Source organism: Heteronotia binoei, chromosome 5 (assembly GCF_032191835.1).
Source record: "Heteronotia binoei isolate CCM8104 ecotype False Entrance Well chromosome 5, APGP_CSIRO_Hbin_v1, whole genome shotgun sequence".
NCBI classification, from domain to species: Eukaryota; Metazoa; Chordata; class Lepidosauria; order Squamata; family Gekkonidae; genus Heteronotia; species Heteronotia binoei.
The window spans coordinates 114105556-114127213 of NC_083227.1; the positions used below are offsets into that span (position 1 = coordinate 114105556).

The window sequence follows — 21658 nt, forward strand, 5'->3', positions numbered from 1 at the left end:
GAGCATCCCCACCCTCTGGGCCTTTTTGGCCAAAGTGCGTTTATTCTCAGGCAAAGCAGCTAACAGCGGTAAGAGTTGCTCCCAGAGGGAATACTGGTATCTTGCCATGCAGGCAGAGTAGTTAGAAATTTTAATTCCCAGCATGCCCGCAGAATAAAAGCACCTGCCAAAAGTATCAATCCTCTTCCCCTCTTTATCTGGAGGTGAGGCATGGGTCTTCTTAGCCTTGGATGATGACACCACTACAGAGTTGAGGCGTGGATGGTTAAAAAGAAACTCTGCACCCTGTTTCTGGATTCTGTACATGTGATCCATACATTTGGAAGAGATAGGGATTGAGGAAGGCTTGGACCAAGGATCTTTAATGGCTTGCAAGATGACTTTAGTAATGGGGAGGGCTACAGCTGTCAAAGTGTCCTTCTGCATAATGTCAAAGACTGTGTTGTCGATGACTGGTTGAGGCTGGAACACTGGCAGAGACAAGGAGTTCGCCATTCTTTTAATTAGCTCCCCATAGGATTTCAAATCCTCGGAAAGAGAGGATCCTGGATTCTGGTGACGACCCTTCCTGCTGATGGCGAGGAAGAGGCGCTTTCCGCAGATGGTAAGCCTGGGGCATCTACGGCAATCCTAGCCGAGGAGGTTTGCTCGACGTCGGGATCACTGGAACGTGCCGGCTTCCTGACCAGCTTCGGGGTTGAAGTCGGCATCGATGAATCTCAGCAACCTGGTGGAGAATGTGCTGAGATTCTGGAGTGGTGCGAAGCCTCAGAGTGCTGATCCCAGTCTGGGTTCTAAGGAGGGTACCAAGGATATGGTGAATGATAGGGATAGCCCCCAAACGGATAAGTCCACGGTCATGGGTCCCAGTTGGGCCGAGGATGTGGACGTCGAAAAGGGTCCGGAGTCTCTCCAAACCGCTCAGGCTGGAGCATCAAGGGCATCTTTGGTGTCGAGCAGTCCCTCAGCTGCGAAACTTCTAAGTCCAATGCTGAACTAGGATCGCCACTCTCCTTCAAGTCTGCTGACCATTCTGTAGGGCCAACCTCCTGGTCAGAGCCGGAAAGGGAGATGTGCAGAACATCCGTCGGACCCGAGGGGCTCTTCGGTTGAATCGGTGAAGCAACAATTTTTTCCGGAGGCTTCCCCGAAACGATCGCCGGGTCCTTTGGTGACGGAGAAGGGGTCTGCCGATCTTGGCGCCTCTTCTTCTCCTTATGTTTCCTGGGCTCAGCGGAGCGAGAGTCCCGGACCCCTCTGGCCTTCTTGGCTGGGGTTGATAGTTCTGACTGGGATGCCAAGCCGGAACTGCTAACGAAGCCAAAACTGATGTTGATGCCAGGGTGGCCATCGAAGTGCTGGTCGATGCCGATGTCGACATCTGCGGTGCGAGAGCTGATTTCAACAGGGCCACTGAAAGTCTTGCAGCTCGGTTTTTCCTCGCCTGCTTAGAAAATTTTGAGCAGTGATGACAGGATTCCACCCGGTGACCTTCCCCAAGGCACAGCAAACAAAGAGAATGTCCGTCTGGAGGAGGAATTTTGCTCCTGCATTTAAGGCACTGTTTGTAACCCCCCCAACGTTTTTCCATAAGGATGGTGGGAGAAGGGTGGTGGTGGGGGGGAACCTCTAAGGGCTGTAACAACTAAACTAACAGCCTCTTTTTCCCCTCAATAACAGGAAATGAAGAACGAAGCGAAACCCGGAGAAGGAAAAAGGTAAGTAACTACCGACCGGAGTGACGACGAACGTGTCTATCCGACGCGGCGGTAAAGAAGGAACTGGCGGGATATTCGCACCCACCGGGTGGGCATGCGCACTGGGACTGTCGCGCATGCCTACCGGGGTCGGGCTGCGAAAATTCCCGGATTTTGGAGTTACCGATCGGGGATTGGTGCTGGCGCTTCATCCCATGAGTGTGAAGCACAGAGACCACAAACAAGATCAGTAAGTTACCTCTTAATCTTAGAGATAAGCCATCCCAAACCAGAGACATTTAACCTCCTGTCAGCTTCTCCCCCAAGATTTTGTTTAAAAACTCATCTGCCACCTTGTTAATTTTAAGCGCCAACGGCCTGGTTCCTTCTTGGGACAAGAGGAGGCTATCTCTTTTGTACAGGTCCTGCTTGTTCCAAAAAGCATCCCAGTACCTAAGAAGTTTAAATCCTTCCTCCCTACACCACCCATGCATTGAGACTTCTAATTTGTGCCTGCCTAGCTGGCCATGTGTATGGAACAGGTAGCACTTCTAAAAATGCTACCTTGGAGGTCCTAACCTTGAATCTCCTGCCTAGCAGGTTAAATTGAATCTCCTGCCTAGCAGGACCACATGACTGTTGGTGGCCACATCCAGGGTTGACTGCTGGTGTCAACATGTACTACAACCACTTGCTTCTCCCCAGCACTGTCTACCAGCCTATCTAGACCACACATAATGTCTGCTATGTAGTCAGTACATGGTTAGCAACCCATCAATCTACATGCCAACTACCAAGAGACCCCCTCCCTCCCTGCCCAGGGATGGTTTCTTGGTGCGAAAGGATACCTGTTCTCCGACTGAAGAGAGGAGTCCTTTCTGAGGGAATGCTCCCCTCTCCATCAGCATGGTAGCCCATTTCTCCTTGACCCCCATGCTCCCTGACAGCAGCAGGGCTGCCGCTCTCAGAGTGGGACACATATACCAGATCCCTAATGGCCAAAGAACAAGAGATAACCTGCTAATGTATTTGAGCCAAATGTTTAGCATTTCCTCTAATATATAATTTCATGTTTTGTTAACCTACAGAAATATATTTAGAAGTACATCAGTAAAACTCTATTCCAGACTTTTAAAAGTGTTTTCTCTTTTTTGTGGGGATAACTAGTTTAGAACTTGTGTAAATTTAGATGCATGATAGCATAATTCAGATTAAGAATGGCAAAGCCACACTTCTTCCACTTTTCAAACGTTACATTCTAACTAATACTTATATCATACTTGTATTGCCTGTAATATGAACTATGATAGGTTTCTTTAAAAAAAAGGTTCTACTTTCTTTCAAATGTAACTTTCTATCAGTTCATTATTAAGAAAGAATGATAGAAAAATAATGATTCAGTGGCTGTGTTTCCTTTAAAGATTGCTAAAATTATTTTAAAAACAATCTCTATAAGAAAATGCTGTTGTTATAACCATTGCAATGCTTCTTTTTTGTACTTCTGGTGAGAGTGTTCAAGGGCACAGAATGTTTAAGTGTGTCATGGACTTGGTCTCTTGAAACTTTTAAATTTTATGGCAAGGATACCAAATAAACTCCAAACTATAATCTTTAATGTTTTAACTGCAGTTCCTTTGGCTTTTATGCCTGGTACTGGAGAGGAAAAACACTAATCCACGAATAGAGGAATAGTTTGGAAGTTCAGGAATTATACATATACATACAAGCTCAACACTTTATAACACACTCAAAATGTTTACAAGATGGCATTAATGGAAGGCATTCCTGTCAATTATGTGGTTGTTTGTTTTAGAATTTTAAAAAGTTTAATAAAAATTAAACAGTATTTCAAAGAAAAGGAAATTAGGACAGAGGATCAGGATATTTCTAACTCCTGGTCTCTGACCTCCCATCCAGTCACTTATATATTTCTGGAAACTTTTTAAAAAATGGTTCCGCATGGTCTCGAGGAGCCACGTGATGAGCTCTTTCCCAGCCATTCTTCCAACAATCACCATTTTTCATTAGGCTTGAATTTAACCACCTGCTGTCACTAGCAGAGGCTCTCCATATTTATGCACCAAAATATTACCTCTTTTGCTAAAAAGTACAGCAGGACAGTTCAATACTGCATGTGGATCAGTGATGCTTGTCAAAGGCAGAACCTCTAGTAACTTTTGCAGAGGCAAAGTTGTGCCCCAGCCACAATATCTCCAAATAATCCACTAGCAGGCTGTTTGTGGTTATCACTTGGTGACATCACAGTGGTTTTAAATTTAACAGGGCCCAAATGCCTCTCCATCCTGCCATTCTGGTGCACCCACTATGGCAACCCCAGGTCAAGGAGGTGAGATAACATCACCGTAAGTCCTCTTGTACTTTCCCCAGCCTCTCTTGGACCTTGCTTCATGAATGAGTTACCAGTATGTCTTTATCAGTCTCCCCGCTCCTGCTTTTAAAGGCTGTGGCACTTGCCTCACATCCTTCTATCATTGTGCTAGACAGGCTGCTCTCTGATGGAGAGTAGCTCACTTCCATTTATGTCACACTGAACTTAAGAGTCCTCGTCCCACTCCCTTCATTGTATCCTGATGAGGAAAGAGTGTGGTCAGATATGACTTGGAGCACACTCCTCCCTCTGTGCCTGTCTTGCCAAACAGCTGTCTGGGCAGGGCTTTTAATGAGGGACAGCACATGACTGCTGCCTGTCTCAGTTGCAAGCTAGCTCAGTTAATGAGTCAGGCTTCTCCCTCAACCCACCTCCCAGCTGTAAGGCAACAGGAGCAGTAAAAGTCCTGCTACCTGCCACATTCTTCTCTGAGGTCTGTGATGGTAAGAAAGGGGCCTTTGGCGAACTGGGTTGTCCCACACAGTTCTGGCAGGAACTGTGGGGTTGCTCCTCCCTGTGCAGCTATCATCATGGAAGGCTGTGAGCAGTGCCCCAATACTATGTTGTAATCCATGCTCAGAATAAAAATCCAAATGAATAAAATGGGGCCCTACTCTTCCCAATGTACACCTGAGTATCATACAATAGTGACACATCAGAGGATTTTGCTTTCTGAGAATGTCTGTGTTCATATGCCAGTGTGTAAGGCAAGGTTCTAGCTCCTAAAGTTGCTGTCAAAAGCTGAATAGTCTCTGTCCCTTCTCCCACTAATCCACAGTACTTTCCTCCAAACTTATGACTCCAAGGAGTCTTTTCAAAAATAAAGTTCTGCAGAAGAAAGGACTGCTAGCAAACTATGTCATTTATGATTTTATATTATTTGTTCCAAACACAGAATTCAGATGAATCCACACATTTCCATCTGTGCTCCGTAGATTAAAACCAGATCCAAAGGGAAGCAATTACCCACATAAACAAAAACAGAACACCTACACTGGTTATGAATACCCCCCCCCAATACTTTAATCTCTAAAATAAAGAAGAGAGTACCTGGCTTTTATTTATAGTTTTATATATAAATAAAAGCAGGTGATAGAAAATTCATGAATTTGTCATGGCCCTTCTTATGCCAAGCTTAGCCAGCATTTTGGTCATGTTAACACTGCAACAGGACACCCAGCTTTGCTATTGCCAAAAATACCAGGTGTTGGCAACTTCAATAAAACTCAATACACAGTAGAAACAAAATTGTTTCACAGAGGCTATCACTGTATCCAAGTCTCTACACTGCAGATTGCAAATGCTCACTGGGCATGTCAGGGACCAAACTGCACACACAAGACAAAACATTGGAGTATGCTAAAATAGAATATTAATGGCAAAGAAATATGAAGCTTAAAAACAAGGCTTATGTACACATAGATACTGGTTTGTCAGAATATATATTTGTCCCATCTATTATTTACAGAAAAGCTGCATAGCACATACCCAGGGCTTACAACAGAGTTTTTAGTATAAAAACTTATGCTCAAAGGTTGTTTTACAGCCTTCCCAATTTCAATTGTGGTGTTTGACTGGTGCTAAAGATATGAAACTATTTTGGGGCACTGCAGAATAAGCACTTCCCATTCGCCTGGAAATAGACCATGCACATTCAAAATAAAACAGAAGCCCAGTGGCAAATCCAAGTCATGTCCCTCATTACCCCAACCCAATCTGAAGCTGCCAGTCCCCCAACACCCATGCCTCTGCTCAATCTGAGTTCTTCAGAGGGAGAATACCTTACACACAAAACCTGGCAACGGTGAAAGAAAGTAACGTTTTTATTATGAGCAGGACTGCTTACCTGGAATGATCTGCCAGTAGCAGTGAATTGTCCTAAAAGACAGGGAATACAAGAAAATGAACTGCTGGTTTGATCTGACCTGGAACTCACCCTGACTAACACAGTATATTGCTGGAAAAGCAATGAGGCAAACACGCTCTTTTTAACTTTGTTATGGTGGCACAGAGGGAATATGCACACACACATATTGGTGAAGCTTTGTTAATATACAGATAGCAATATCCACACATTTCCATCTGTGCAGTACTCCAGAAGAAGATGCAGAGGTAGGCAGAAGAGGCAAAGGTGCCAGCCACTACCCACCTTCCATCACAGTAGAAAAGGAATGATAAGCCATCTCTGGTTCTGTAAATGCCCTTGCCATATAGCAAAGAGATGAGATCAAGAATACAGTGTACAATAGGAGAGATCATACAATACCTTTAACTATAGGAATGAGCAGACTACCTAAAAAGAATATGGGTTTCTTGGTAATTGGTTTCTAATCTTAAACTAGTTGGAAAGCAGGGAGCTCTAAAGATAGGCAGCAAAGCTTTAGTCAATCAAGACACGAGAGGATCAATTTCAAATAATTCCTGTTTTGATGTATAATTGTGAAACAGATATGAAGAAACCAAACTAAAGGAGGGGGAGAGAGCAACAGCTTCGGTTTCAGACAGGAGCAGAAAAGCAGTTTACACATGGGCCAGCTAAGAGAGATGGATTATCTGTCGCAGTCCTCTGGTTTTTGTGATATTTGCCTTTTAGGAAAAAAATACATTAAAATTTTAAATTGACTGCTCTGGACACATGCTAGTGCCAGATTTCATACAAACTTGAGTGTTAGCAAACTCCAAGCTTACTACTTTCTTCTTGTAACCACATACAAGGGGAAAGGAAGGAATCCATAACCAAACTAATTTCACCTCCTTTCCTAGCAAATCACGTAGCCAGTTTAGCAGTATTCCTCACTGGTACCTACATTCCTTTCTGAGCCTCAGGAAATTATCAAAAAGAAATGTAAGGGACATTTGAATGGAGAAAAGTTTACATACACAGAACTAAAGGAGCTCACATACAAAGGCCTTCTGAAACACAGCTTCCACAATCCAAGCCTTGAGAAGTGGTTATCTGACTTAGAAATTTCAGAAGTGGAAGTCCCACACTGCTATGCAAAGCTCTCTTCTGTAACTCAGAAAGAGGATGAAGTATTCCTCAGTAAATGGGAAAGAGCACTCCACAAATTTTACTTTAAAGTTTCAAATCACAATGATGGCTGCTTGCTTCTCTGTTTTACAATCATTTGTGCAAGTCTGCTCAAATGCTTTATAATTTGAAGAAAGAACAATTTTAAAAGCCTTTGCTACATAAAAAAAAATCTGATAAACATTTTAACACAATAGAAACTTTTGCAGAGTTAGGTTAAAAATGTTACAGCTTCCATAAAAGTATCAGAAACTGAAAAGAAAACATATTTCTGGAAACACACCTAGCTGCTTCAGCAGGACCCTGTCCTGTTCCTTGCCTTTCTGAAGCAAATTATGCATACCATTAACCGAACCGGCTTTACTGAACAGATCATCAGATGCTCCAGAACCAGCATCTGCAGAACTACAAAAAAGAAGCGAATGGGCAATCAATGACCTCAGAAACTCTGCACACAACCCCAATCAAAGAAAGGGCAAGACAAATACAAAGATATTACTCCCCACACTAGGAGAGTGAAGAACAGCCAGTCTGTCCAGTTATGCCCATACTACACCTCATACTTAAGCACTCTGTTACCCAAAACCTTAAGCTTTTTTCCAAAGGTCAATCTTTGCTGGCTGGTACTGGGTAGAGAACTTCCTTCTGCATCTTCTGAGCAGAAGAAAAGGATGGCTTGAGAGAACACTGGCAGACTCTCATGCCAAACACAAGACTGCCCCACCCAGCCATTTCTGCAAGAGATTACACAATGAAAACTATTCTAAAGGACTGAGTGAATGCCAGTTAGTAAATCTGTCCCTTCTAGATCCTTTAGCCAATCATTAGTTCTGAAATCAGCTAAACCTGTGCACTGTAGGACAGGAGGGTTTCTTTTAGCCAGAGGAACAACAAAACCATAGTGGACTGATAAAAGATGTTCACTTTTGGGCCATTTACAATCCAAATCCAATGGAGCTTGCTCTAGAGGTCTTGGCTAAAGTAGCTGTAGCCATCAGGGCCTGTGGTCTCCTCTCGTGTGTACTGCTGCTTTTGGTACCGTCCTGTAATGGGTACTGCTCCTGGTATTCTGTAATTTGAGAAGAAATAAGTATGAGAACTGATAATTTCACAAAATATAGGAAATGAACACTTAACCACTAAGCAATTCTAAGATTTGCTTTGATCAACAAATCTGTAAAATTCTAGGTCTCAGAAAATCCCAGTTCCCAGCATTACAATGGACACCTTTCATGCTTACATGGTGCTTGGCTGGGACAAGAGTTTAGCAACAACTATAGCTGTAAGCAATGGAGTCGGTTCATCTGGAGATGCACTCATGAATCACAGGTGAGGTTTAAAAGTGGCCCCTCTAACTGTTCCTTTAATATCAGGTTGATCTGCAGAAATTATCAGGTGATGCTATGTACCTCTTTGCCATGAAAAGCTTCAACTGCTCATTCTTCATCTTAAAGCTCTATTCTGCACCCTGCAAATCATCATGCTCAGTGATGGTTCCATGGCATTCTGAACTGATCCACCGAAACAGATGCAGAAATGAGTCTTTATGATAAAAGTTATACTTGACCCAGTTTTTCCCTTATCCTCCACCAGTCACACAACACAGAGCAGCATATTCTATGTGAAAGATTTTCTTCTATGGATTTATCTTAGCATGTTTATAGCCATTTGGCATCATTACAATGGTCCACACTTATGGCACTTTGCAGTTCCAGGACAAATTCATTCAAAATGTTTTCTACATAAGACAATAACTTAGAAACTTGTTGCTCACAGATAGAGTGGCAGTGGTGCCAAGAAGTGCATCTGTGTATAGGCTAACAGAACAGAATCCTCTGCAAAGAAGAGCTAACTAAATTTTATTGTGGCAAGCCAGCTGAAACAAATCCAGACTAGAAGACATCACTACAAAATGCTACAGTGGCTCATAAACTTCATCTGTTTTCTAAATAATTATTACTTCAATTCATTATTAGCAAACAGCTCATCATAGTATCCCACCAAACTTACTAAAGTAAGTCAAAAGAATAAATTTGCAAAAATCTTTTTTGCAAGTCATATGTGGGAACAGTGACTTCCCTGTAAAGTCAATTTACACAATGAACTACTACAAGCAGCACAACATTTAAACACTTACTGGTTCTTGTGTTTGAAACCGCTGATGTGAGCTTGGTATTGTTCAATAGAGTTCAGTATTATGTTACAGGTATTGCACGGATACCCCTTCCCAGCTGAAAAAATAGTATTAAACCCATTGAGTACTAAGTTAATGGAGAACTGAAATAAAAAGAAATATATTTAAATTTGAATATCAATTAACAATTGTAAGGTTTGTTGTATTAACTATGTGAGCCTACTGCAGCAAAGCAAAACAAACAATAAAAAAGGAATCTCCTAGCATCTCAAATGCGAATAGATTTATTAGAGTAAGCATTCATAGGCGACAGTCCATACTTGAATAGATCTGTGAAGTGAAGCCTTAGTCAGCAGAAACATTGAGGAAAAACTGTAAACAGTGGGGTTAAAAGGCCAATAAATACAGGAGCTACATTCTGTAACATTTTCATACAAAATTCAAAAGCATGCAAGATAAACATTGTGGGTTTTTTTGCAAACGCTGCAACTAGTGGCAGCATAATGTCCCTAGTTATGTTAAGCAACTGAACATCTGTACTGCCTGATAAAAACAGGTTGCTTACCTGTAACTGATGATCTTCGAGTGGTCATCTGTGCAGTCACACCGTTGGGATTTGGCGACAGCGCCGATCTCGATCGGTAAACTTCAAAGCTGCGGATTTTCGTGCCCATGCCTCAGTGTGCATGCCCAGAAGCCCCACTGCGCATGCTCACCGAAGCGGGAGCGGACATCTCGCCAGTTCCTTCTGAACGCTGCATGATCTCTAAAGAAGGACCAGCAGCAGTGGGAAGGAGGGCGAGCAGTGTGACTGCACAGATGACCACTTGAAGATAATCAGTTACAGGTAAGCAACCTGTTTATCTTTTTCGTGGTCTCTGTGCATCACACCGTTGGGAGATTAGCAAGCAACAAAAAGCCTACCTGGAGGGTGCAATCCATCAGCAGGTAAGAGAATGTAGAACAGCACGGCCCACCGATGTATACTGATGTAAACGTAAGTCCAGCGCATAATGCTTCACAAAAGTATGCGGGGAGGACCAGGTGGCAGCATTGCAAATGTCCTGGAGGGGAATGCCTCTCATGAAGGCTGTGGAGGTAGCCATGGCCCGTGTAGAGTGGGCCCAGATGGGACCTGGAAGAAGCTTCTTGTCCAACAGGTAACAAAGTTTTAGGAGAGCCAGTTTGGTGTAGTGGTTAAGTATGCGGACTCTTATCTGGGAGAACCGGGTTTGATTCCCCACTCCTCCACTTGCACCTGCTAGCATGGTCTTGGGTCAGCCATAGCTCTGGCAGAGGTTGTCCTTGAAAGGGCAGCTGCTGTGAGAGCCCTCTCCAGCCCCACCCACCTCACAGGGTGTCTGTTGTAGGGGAGGAAGGTAAAGGAGATTGTGAGCCGCTCTGAGACTCTTCGGAGTGGAGGGCGGCATATAAATCCAATATCTTCATCTTCTTCTTTATGGTTTCAGTCAACCATCTGGAAAGTCTCTGGGAAGAGATTTGTTGTCCTAAGGATGTAGGAGCATATGACACGAAGACCCTGGGATCCTTGCGAGAAGGACTTGAGCGATATAAGTAAAAGGATAATGTTCGTACGATGTCCAAGGAGTGCAGCCTCCATTCAGACTCAATGGCTGGGTTAGGACAAAACACAAGCAAAGAAATTTCAGCATCGAGGTGAAATGCAGACAATGCTTTGGGAAGGAAGGTGATGTCCAGATGAAGAGAGACGCCTTCATCGCTGAAGTGCAAGTACGGAGCGTTGCATCGTAGGGCTATTAGTTCACCCACTCTGCGAGCAGATGTAATCACCACCACAAATGCTGTCTTCCAAGGTAAGTGTTGGAGGGAGCAGGTAGCCATGAGCTCGAATGGCTTTCCTGAGAGCTTACATAGGACCATGGGAAGGTCCCATGCCGGGGCAGGCTGTTTGGTAGGAGGATACAACCTAGTAAGGCCCTTGATAAACTTCTTGGCATCAGGATGGGTAAAAACTGATTGTCCATCTATTTGAGAGTGATTGGCCGAGATGGCCGCCAGATACACTCGTAGTGACAAGACAGATAGACCTTTGTCTAATAAGGAAAGGACGATGTCGAAGATGGCTGATAAGCCCACTGAATGTGGGTTGAGGGAGAATGGGGTAGCGAACTGTACAAATTTGAACCATTTATAAGCGTATGATTTGTGAGTGGACAGCTTCCTGCTGTTCAGGAGAACATATTGAGCCCTGTCAGATAGCTGACTCACTGCAGACGCCATGCCGTCAGTTTTAGATGTGGTACATCATGATGTACTACCCGACCCTAGTGGGTGAGTAGATCCGTGGCTGGTTGCAGCTGGTGGGAGATTCCCCTGGACAGGTGAAGGATCAGGGAGAACCAATGTTGTATGGGCTACCAAGGAGTGATAAGGACCCCCGTCGGCTGTTCCCACAATAGTTTCTGAATCACTCTGGTAATTAGGGGAATGGGAGGGAAAAGGTAAATGTGTCGCTGATGCCACGGGAAAAGAAGACCATCTCCTATGGACAGGGGATCTACGCCTTCCCTGCAGCAAAAGAATTGGCACTCCCTGTTGGTGCATGTGGCAAACACATCTATCTCTGGGGTTCCCCAGTCTCGGAAGATGGGCTGTAGGAACTTCCAATTGAGCTCCCATTTGTGGAGGGATGCTCCCCTTCGACTGAGGAGGTCCGCATGTGCATTCTGGTCCCTAGGGAGGTGGGTTGCCATCAATGTGGAGTCCATTTCCCTGCAATCCTTCCATATGTTCAACACCAGCAAACATAGTTTCTGAGAGACTGTGCCCCTTTGTCTGTTGATATAGAACATAACCGTTGTGTTGTCCGTCAGAATGGCCACCGCCCTGCCCATTATCAATGGTCGAAAGGACTGAATGGCATAGTGAATTGCCAAAAGTTCTAGAAAGTTTATGTGATGGCGCGTGTGGTGCTTGGGCTACCTGTCTCCCACACAGAGACCATTCATGTGTGCTCCCCAGCCCCAGAGGGAGGCATCGGTGGTCACTGTAACTGATGGGGAAAGCAGCTCCTTCCAAAAGGTGATGCTGTTGCTACCACCATGTGAGGGATGCGAGGACATCCTGAGGAATGGTCAGCTGGCGGGACGGGGGGGGGGGGGGTCGAGGTTGCACCTGAATTGTCTGAGGAACCACAGCTGTAGGATTCTCATGTGGAATCTGGCAAAGGTGATCACTGAGGTAGTGGCCGCCATGAGGCGGTGGACCTGACGCACTGTAATGGTAGGATTGTGTAGGAAGGTCTGCTCGTTTTGGTGGTGGAAAGGCCTTGCAGGAGCGAGTATCCAGTATGGCTCCTATGAACTGTACCTTCTGAGAGGGTTGAAGATGGGATTTTTTCTCGTTGATTCGCAGTCCCAGCTCTTGCAAGAGGTTGAGTGTGGTGATGAGTTGCAAGAGACGAGGTTTGGACTCCGCAACTAGTAACCAGTCATCTATGTATGGGAATAGTGTTATACTTTGTAGTCTCAGGTAAGCTGCAATGACCACCACCTTTGTGAAGACTCTGGGGGCCGTGGAGATCCCGAATGGTAGGGCTCGATATTGATAATGGGCTGTCCCAATGGTGAATTGTAGATATTTCCTATGGGATGGGTGGATGCTGATGTGAAAATATGCATCCTGAAGATCCAGTGTGGCCATCCAATCCCAGTGATTGAGGAGAGGAAGAATGTTGGGTAGCGAGGTCATTCTGAATTTGTGACAAGTGATGAATAGGTTCAGGGCCCGAAGGTTCATGACTGGCCGAAGGCCTCCATCTTGCTTTGGAACCGTAAAATAACGGGAGTAAAACCCAAGGCCTAGTTGGTTCAAGGGCACCTGTTCTATGGCCTGTTTGAGGAGGAGTGCCTGAACCTCTTCCCGGAGTGTAGAGGAAGGGGCAGTGGAGATGAAGGTCGGAGTGGGTGGACTCTGAAAAAATTCGATTACATAACCTTCTTGGATGATAGACAGGACCCACTGGTCTAATGTTATTCTGGTCCATGCCTGGAGGAATGGAAAAAGGCGAGGAGGGTCGGAGGAAAGGGGGGCCAGGGAGGGGAGACGAGATGGAGAGTCATCTCTGCCTCTGTGTCTTGGGGATCAGTCTTTCATCGGGAATCGAATCCTCTGCGTTCCCCTTGTTCGGTCTCGAGGCGAAAGGCTTTGGGGTTGAGGTGTCTTGGTCACTCCCTGGGAAGGGTCAGACGAAGGACTACCTTCGATACCGGAGCGTTGTGTAAGATTGATGTCCGGAACGGACTCCGGGGAGATTACGAGCTGCATGGACATCGAGGTGAGAGTTGGAGGGCTTTGCCGATGGACCGGTGAAGCGAAGAGCTTCAATGGTGGGATGATCGGTGCTGTCGGGTCTGATGGTGATTTTGGAGAGGACGGAGTGCAAGTCTTGCTCCAGTGTTTTTCAGAGCTATGTTTTTGCTTCTCCATCTTCTTCTTCTCTGAATGCGACCCCTGATCCTCTCTGTGTTTCTTGGTAGGTGTAGAGGACTCCGACCCGGGTGCTGAGCTAGCCCATTTACAAAAGTGGTTGGCGTCGGAAGGGGTATGATCAGTATCGACCAATATCGAAGCCGTCGATCCGGTGGTCAGGATTGGTTGGTTGGCTCGAGCGTGACTTGTCAATGCTGATGAAGACATTTTTTGTGAGGAGAATGCCTGTCCGACGAGGGCTGCAGCGAAGGGGGCTGCTCTATTTTTCCTTGTCTGCCTGTAGAACTTCACACAGTGAGCGCATGAGTCGGTCCTGTGTAGTTCTCTGAGACAAAGTAGGCACAGTGTGTGACCGTCAGGTGGGGCGATTTTACTCCTGCACTTGGTACACCATTTGAAAAATCCCCAGCGTCTTTCCATACGAAATGGTAAAGCGGGCGAGGGAAGGAATTCCCCCCCACCGGGAAGGGTTGGAGACGTTCCCGGGTGAAGTAGTCAAGAAGCTGTTTTACCGTTCCTGCAGGAAAAGAGGTCTGAGAAGAAGGAAGGCTAACAGAAGTCTAGCAGAAGTTCACCGACCGGAGCGAAAAAGTTCGACTGATCTGAGTGTCGGTCAGAAGAGAACTGGCGGGATGTCCGCTCCTGCCTTGGTGAGCATGCGCAGTGGGGCTTCTGGGCATGCACACTGAGGCGTGGGTGCGGAAATCCGCAGCTTTGAAGTTTACTGATCGGTGTGACTGCACAGAGACCACAAAGATCTGCCTTATCTCTCTAAGCCCTGGCTTGAATCCAGACTAATACTTTTGGGGACCTTGTACAGCTACAGAAGGGAGGAGGCAGGAAAGTCATACTCAGGAGGCAGAAATCTTTGCAACAATGGAAATGCTAATATGGATTCAGCCCCATTTAATAGTTAAATGTATTGATCAACTTTTATCCAACACTGTCACACTATAGTTTTCCATTGTGTTTCAGATTAGCTGCAGAACATCTGTTTGCCAGAATATTATTCTACAGTTTTCTAAACTTTCATTTTAAATCAGTATGCGTTCATTTATTCTTCTGCACAGGGCGATCTGCTTGTCCTGTGTAAGACAGAAGGGCACTGTTGACAGATGATGGTGTACATTGCATAGCAGAATGAACTTCTGATATAGCTGATGCTAAGGTTTTGACCTTTCCTTGGATGTCCCAGCTTAGCCTGATTTTGTCAGTTCTCAAAATCTAAGCAGGGTCAGTCCTAGTTAGTATTTGGATAAGAGACCACCAAGGAATTCTAGGGTTGCTGCAGAGAAGCAGACAATGGCAAACTATCTCTGAATGTCTCTTGCTTTGAAAACCCCATAGGGTTGTCATAAATCAGCTCTGACTTGATGGCACTTTCCACCACCACTAAGATCCTATACAAGTGTTGCCTGAATGGATTTGGAAGCACAGTTGGCACCTGGGTGTCTTTCAGGGTCCCTAGGCTAATACAAAGTGGCATCCATGAGGACCTGACAAAGGAGATGCCTGGAGCACTAAACAATGCCTTTCAAGGTACAAAAGGTACAGCTTACCAGTTAATAGGGCATTAACACAATGAATATCTGAGTGTTGATTTAAAGCTGTTCAGAGCCTGGAGTCCTTATTCAAGACACCTCTTCCTCACAACAGTTGCACTCTGTCCATCAAGGTCTACTACTGTTTCTACCCTGCACACAAATCTGGACTTTGGATACTCAGTGGTAGCAGTGATACTGTGAAATGGTCTTCTGGAGGGTGTAAGGAAGGCCCCTGCTTTAATGGCTTTCTGACACTGCTGCAAGATTGATTGAAAAGGGCTTATTTAAATTAGTCAGATCAATTAATTTGGTCTTAAAATCCTCACCTGTATTTTTAGTATGCTTTTCAATCAAGTTAGCATGTTTTAATTTTTTTTTTTTTGCTTTTATTGTAATCTACCTCTGGAGGGAGGAAGCAGTACAGAAATAAGTTTAAATAAGTAAATAAAGCTTGCTCAATCAACATTTTCTGGAACAATTTCTATGATGCATCCACTAGCATCAGTCTTTACTACTTAGGATTTGTACTGCTACATGATTCAAAAACTGCTGCTAATTTACCAACATCGTGCATCCAAGCATATGGTTACATTCCAGCATATGAATTTATCTAAACTGTACAACAGTTCCCACATCCAAATATTCTATTTGCTGCATTTTTAATTATATTGAACCTGATGTATCTAAAATATATTCAACTGCATCCAGTGCATAAAGACATGCTGCCAATTCTCCCTCAGTGCAGATCCCCACATTATGCTCAGTGCTGTTCTGAGCACAAAAGTACTGTTTTGGGGACATGGTGGCCTACAGAGGAAGATGGGAAAGTTCTTCTCCATGAGCAGAGATGCAACCCACAATTGCCCACGGATTGGCACCATCTTGAAGAGAGCCTCCTGTTGCACAAACAGGTGGTGGCCAGGGGCATCTTTCACCAGTTTTGGCTGGTCAGCCAGCTGCAGTTGGTCCTGGGTAAAAAAGATCTTGCCAACCTCATGCATGCCCCGGTAATATCTAAATTAAAATACTGCAGTGCACTCTTAGTTAGGCTGTCCCTGGGCTGCAGACTACAACTGGTAAATACTATGTGGCAAGAGTTTGACTGGAGGAGGTCATAGGGAACATATTACTATGGTCTTTTTTCATCTACATTGGCTTCCAATTTACTTCCAGGCACAATTAAAGTACCTTTTGCCATACAGCTTCAGATCAGCATCCCTCAAGAACTGCCTGCTTCCATATGATCCTACAAAACCTTTATGTATGGTGTTCTTCAGAAGCCTTGCTTTGGGTGCCTATCATCTAAAAACAGATGGGTGGCAACCTGAGAAAGCACCTTCTTGGTTCTGGCATCAAGACTGTGGAATTCCCTTCCAAGGAAGATTAGTTAGTCCACCTCTATTGTTTGTTCTGCCAGCAGGTGAGGACATTTTTGTTTCATTTTGCATTCCCTTACTGACTGTTCGTTCTTAGATATGTGTGTATAAATTATTTTTAAAAGTTGGTTTTAATGTTTTATTACTATTCACCACTTTGAGGGCCCTGATTGTGTCGAAAAATAGGAAAAATGATTTAAATGATTAAATAAAATAAATTTTCTTCAGGGTATAGTTTTGTTTATCATATATTGCACCCTGTAATTGAAATGTCTTACATGTTCAGATGTCACCATGCCCATACAGGTCACATTACAATTTTATTTGCTCTCCACCTACCTGAACACTGCATTATATTCCATTCTCAAAGCAAGCCTTAACTTTCAAGTAATCTTGATGATTATTCCTTCATGTACATGTACTACCAAACATCAGCTTGCAGTGCAAAAGACACAGGTGCTGCTCGATTAATGAAAGGTGTTAGATTTTTCTCTTGGGCTTTACAGAGATTCTATTTAGCAGCAAATCAACATGTTCAAAGATTTTTTTTTAGCAAACAAACTATATGCATGCTTCACTGAGACATATATTTGAGTCCAATTGAAATAAAATTTTCAGCCACACTGAAACACTCAATCTGTCTTATGAATATCTTCCGGCCCTCAATTCCTTCCTATTAATTCCCACATACTAACACATCATTCTCTTGAATACTTAACGGATTGGTACCCACAGAGAAGCTCATGTAAAGAGTTAGTAGAGGAGATCTTTCTCATTTTCCATAGCAGCCTCTTTATTCCCACCAAAATCTGTTCTGATGGTCAAATGGTTATGAACTACACTTGCAATACAGGGGACTTTCAGCAAATCCTTACTCCTCTTTGCAGTTCCTTCTACTGCAGATAATTTTGTTTGCAAACGTCCCCTGCCCCTCAAACAGGATCTACTGGGATAAACAGTAAGCTACTATGGGGACAGAAGGTGGAGGAAGATTTCCTCCACCAACTGGTTATACAAGCTTTTCTAAAGGACCTATTCTACAAATTGCTATTCCTAACTTGAACTGAACTTCTTGGAGTTAGCAATAGTTTACATTCCCACTTATGTTTCTGTGACTGTTTATCAAGCCTCTCTTTTTCTTTTTTTTTGAATGTGCCATCCCACTATTTTCTCCATGGTTTTTAAAACGTTAAGTACATATTTAATTCATTTTTCGTATTGGAGAACAGTAGAAATCAATGCTAACTGCTTACTTAAATCAATACATTTTTGAGACAGCTGCTTCAGAAATTCACTACTTTTATTAACGTCTGCCCTAATTTTCTCTGTGTATCTGGGGTTCCCTTCCCCTGATATTTATATTATTTCCACACTTGTTTTTCTATAAACATTTACAATTTTAAGCTTTACTTCCTGTAATACATGCTCTGCTGTCAGCATTTTTTGCTGCACAGTGAGGTTTTTACTTGGCAGTTACATTTGTGTCACTCACTTCTCCTTTATTATGATTCTGACAATTTGCTCTTGGATTATTATGGGTTGCCTCCAACTCTTCTGTGAACAAAACAACCCCTTACTAATGCTCCCTCAAACACACATCCTTGATGTAGTCTATCCTCCAAAAGCTTACAGTAGGCCCTATAATAAGAGCCCTGTAAGTTCTAAGACCCTCTCATGGATCGCTGCCTTGACGTGGCGAGAGGGCTTGTGCAGTTCAGTGAGGCTGTGGGCTATGCCATGCAGGGCCACCCAAGATGGACAGGCCACAGCTGAGATCCCAGACAAAATGTGATCCACTGGAGAAGGAAATGGCAACCCACTCCAGTATCCTTGCCAAGAAAACCCCATGGACAGTAACAAAAGGCTAAAAGATATGGCACTGGAAGATGAGCCCCTCAGGTCAGGAGGTGCCCAATATGCCATGCAGGGCCACCCAAAATGGACAGGCCACAGCTGAGATCCCAGACAAAATGTGATCCACCGGAGAAGGAAATGGCAACCCACTCCAGTATCCTTGCCAAGAAAACCCCATGGACAGTAACAAAAGGATAAAAGATATGGCACTGGAAGATGAGCCCCTCAGGTCAGGAGGTGCCCAATATGCTACTGGGGAACCACAGAAAGAATGAAGCGGCTGGGCCAAAGCCGAAAGGACGCTCAGCTGTGGATGTGTCTGATGGTGAAAGAACAGTCTGAAGCTGCAAAGAACAATACTACATTAGAACGTGGAATGTAAGATCTATGAATCAAGGTAAGCTGGACGTAGTCAAACAAGAGATGGAAAGACTGAACATCGACATCTTGGGAATCAGTGAGCTAAAATGGAGAGGAATGGATGAATTTAACTCAGAGGATCACTACCTCTATTACTGCGGGCAAGAGTCCCATAGAAGAAATGGTGTAGCCTTTATAGTTAACAAGAGAGTGAGGAAGGCAGTATTGGAATACAATCTCAAAAATAACAGAATGATCTCGGTCCGTATCCAAGGCAAACCATTCAACATCATAGTAATCCAAATCTATGCCCCAACCACTGACGCAGAAGAGGCTGAAGTGGACCATTTCTATGAAGATCTACACCTTCTAAAATTAACACCAAAAAAAAGTGTCCTCCTCATCATAGGGGACTGGAATGCCAAAGGAGGAAGTCAAAAGGTAACTGGAACAACTGACAAGTTTGACCTTGGAGAACAAAATGAAGCCGGGCAAAGGCTAATAGAGTTTTGTCAAGAGAACAAGCTGGTCATAGTGAACACCCTCTTCCAACAACCTAAAAGGCGACTCGACACATGGACATCACCTGATGGGCAACACAGAAATCAGATTGATTATATACTCTGCAGTCAAAGATGGAGAAGCTCCTTACAGTCAGCAAAAACAAGACCTGGAGCTGACTGCGGCTCAGATCATGAGCTACTCACTGCAAAATTCAGGCTTAAACTGAAGAAAACTGGGGAAGCCATTAGGCCATTCAGGTTTGACCTTGATCACATCCCTTATGAATATACAGTGGAGGTGAAGAATAGGTTTAAGGAACTAATGTTGATAGACAGAATGCCGGAAGAACTATGGACGGAAGTTCATGACATTGTACATTGTACAGAAGGCAGCAATCAGCACTATCCCAAAGAACAATAAATGCAAGAAAGCAAAGCGGCTGCCTGATGAGGCTTTACAAATAGCCGAGTAAAGAAGGAAAGCAAAAAGCAAAGGTGAAAAGGAAAAATTCACCCAACTGAATGCAGATTTTCAGAGACCAGCAAGGAGAGATAAGGAGGCCTTCCTGAAGGAACAATGCAAAGCAATAGAGGAAAATAATAGAATAGGAAGGACAAGAGATCTCTTCAAGAAAATTGCTAGGACATTGTATGCGCAGTTGTGGAAGCAAGAAAAAATACCAGAAAAATGGGACTGGATTATGAAAGTTATGTCATGGAGTGAAATGGACAAATTAACAAGAAAATTAAGAGACTGTGATTTAGAACTTTTTAACCAAGAGTGGAAGAAATTCAGAAGATATATAGAGAAAGAGTGGAAAATAAAAGGACATTGGACAATTTTTGAGGATTAAGATTTTTAAGATAACAATATAACTCTTGAAGGGGGTTCTTCTTCCCTATGTTTCTTTTTTGTTTCGTTTTTTTTCTTGATAGTTAAGGGTACCTTTAATATCTGTTTTTTTAAAGAAAATAACACTGGCGGGGGTCAAGTAATTGGGGGAGGGGTGGGAGAAAGTAAGATGTGGGGTAGAATGATGGTTTTTTTCTTAATATATATTAAGCTTTTTATAAGTTGTAGTTATAGTTCTACTACCATATGTTACTAATAAAATTGTTTATTCAAAGAAAATTGGAGAAATAAAGGGAACGTTTCGTGCAAAGATGGCCATGATAAAAGACAAAAATGGTAGGGACCTAACAGAAGCAGACGAGATCAGGAAGAGGTGGCAAGAATACACAGAAGAATTATACAAGAAGGATCTCAATGTCCTGGACAACCATGACAGTGAAGTCGCTGACCTTGAGCCAGACTTCCTGAAGTGTGAAGTCAAATGGGCCTTAGAAAGCATTACTAACAACAAAGCGAGCGGAGATGACGGTATTCCAGTTGAGCTATTCAAAGTCCTAAAAGATGATGCTGTTAAAGTGATGCACACATTATGTCAACAAATTTGGAAAATGCAACAGTGGCCACAGGATTGGAAAAGGTCAGCTTATATTCCAATCCCAAAGAAGGGTAATGCCAAGGAATGTTCAAACTATTGCACCATTGCACTCATTTCACATGCCAGCAAGGTCATGTTAAAGATCCTGCAAGCTAGGCTTCAGCAGTATTTTGATTGGGAACTACCAGAAGTACAAGCTGGCTTTCGGAGAGGTAGAGGAACTAGAGATCAAATTGCCAACATTCGCTGGATTATGGAGAAAGCACGGGAGTATCAGAAAAACGTCTATTTCTGTTTCATTGACTAAGCTAAAGCCTTTGATTGTGTGGATCACAACAAACTGTTGCAAGTCCTTAAAGAGATGGGAGTACCAGACCACCTCACATGTCTCCTGAGAAACCTGTATAAGGGTCAAGAAGCAACTGTCAGAACGGGATATGGAACAACTGATTGGTTTAGAATAGGAAAAGGAGTTCGACAAGGATGTATATTGTCACCCTGCTTATTTAATTCATACGCAGAGTACATCATGTGGAATGCAGGCCTGGATGAAGCACAAGCTGGAATTAAAATTGCTGGGAAAAACATCAACAACCTCAGATATGCAGATGACACCACTCTAATGGCAGAAAGTGAGGAGGACTTAAGGAACCTCTTGTTGAGGGTGAAAGAGAGCACAAAAATAGGCTTGAAACTCAACATCAAAAAAACTAAAATCATGGCATCCAGCCTCATCACACCATGGCAAATAGAAGGGGAAGATGTGGAAGTAGTGACAGATGTCACATTTCTGGGATCCAAGATCACTGCAGATGGTGACTGTAGCCATGAAATTAAAAGGTGTTTGCT

The 21658-nt window shown here is 43.7% G+C and overlaps 1 protein-coding gene across 5 annotated transcripts in view; it reads right to left on the bottom strand.

The window, feature by feature from the left end:
- The window catches only part of ZNF346 (zinc finger protein 346), a 47084-nt gene that overhangs the window by 12936 nt on the left and 12490 nt on the right, over nt 1-21658 (bottom strand). The window contains exons 6-8 of one of the 5 annotated variants that reach the window (XR_009555459.1): nt 9255-9348; nt 8042-8186; nt 5933-5964 (exon numbers count right to left, since the gene is read on the bottom strand). Coding sequence is in view for 4 of the 5 variants with exons in the window: in XM_060240182.1 (XP_060096165.1) it covers nt 8081-8186; nt 9255-9348 (200 nt within the window). In the remaining variant the exon portion in view is untranslated. Of the gene's footprint in view, nt 1-5891; nt 8187-9254; nt 9349-21658 lie in introns of those variants that run through there. The other 4 variants (XM_060240182.1, XM_060240184.1, XM_060240181.1 and 1 more) reach the window with 4 other exon arrangements.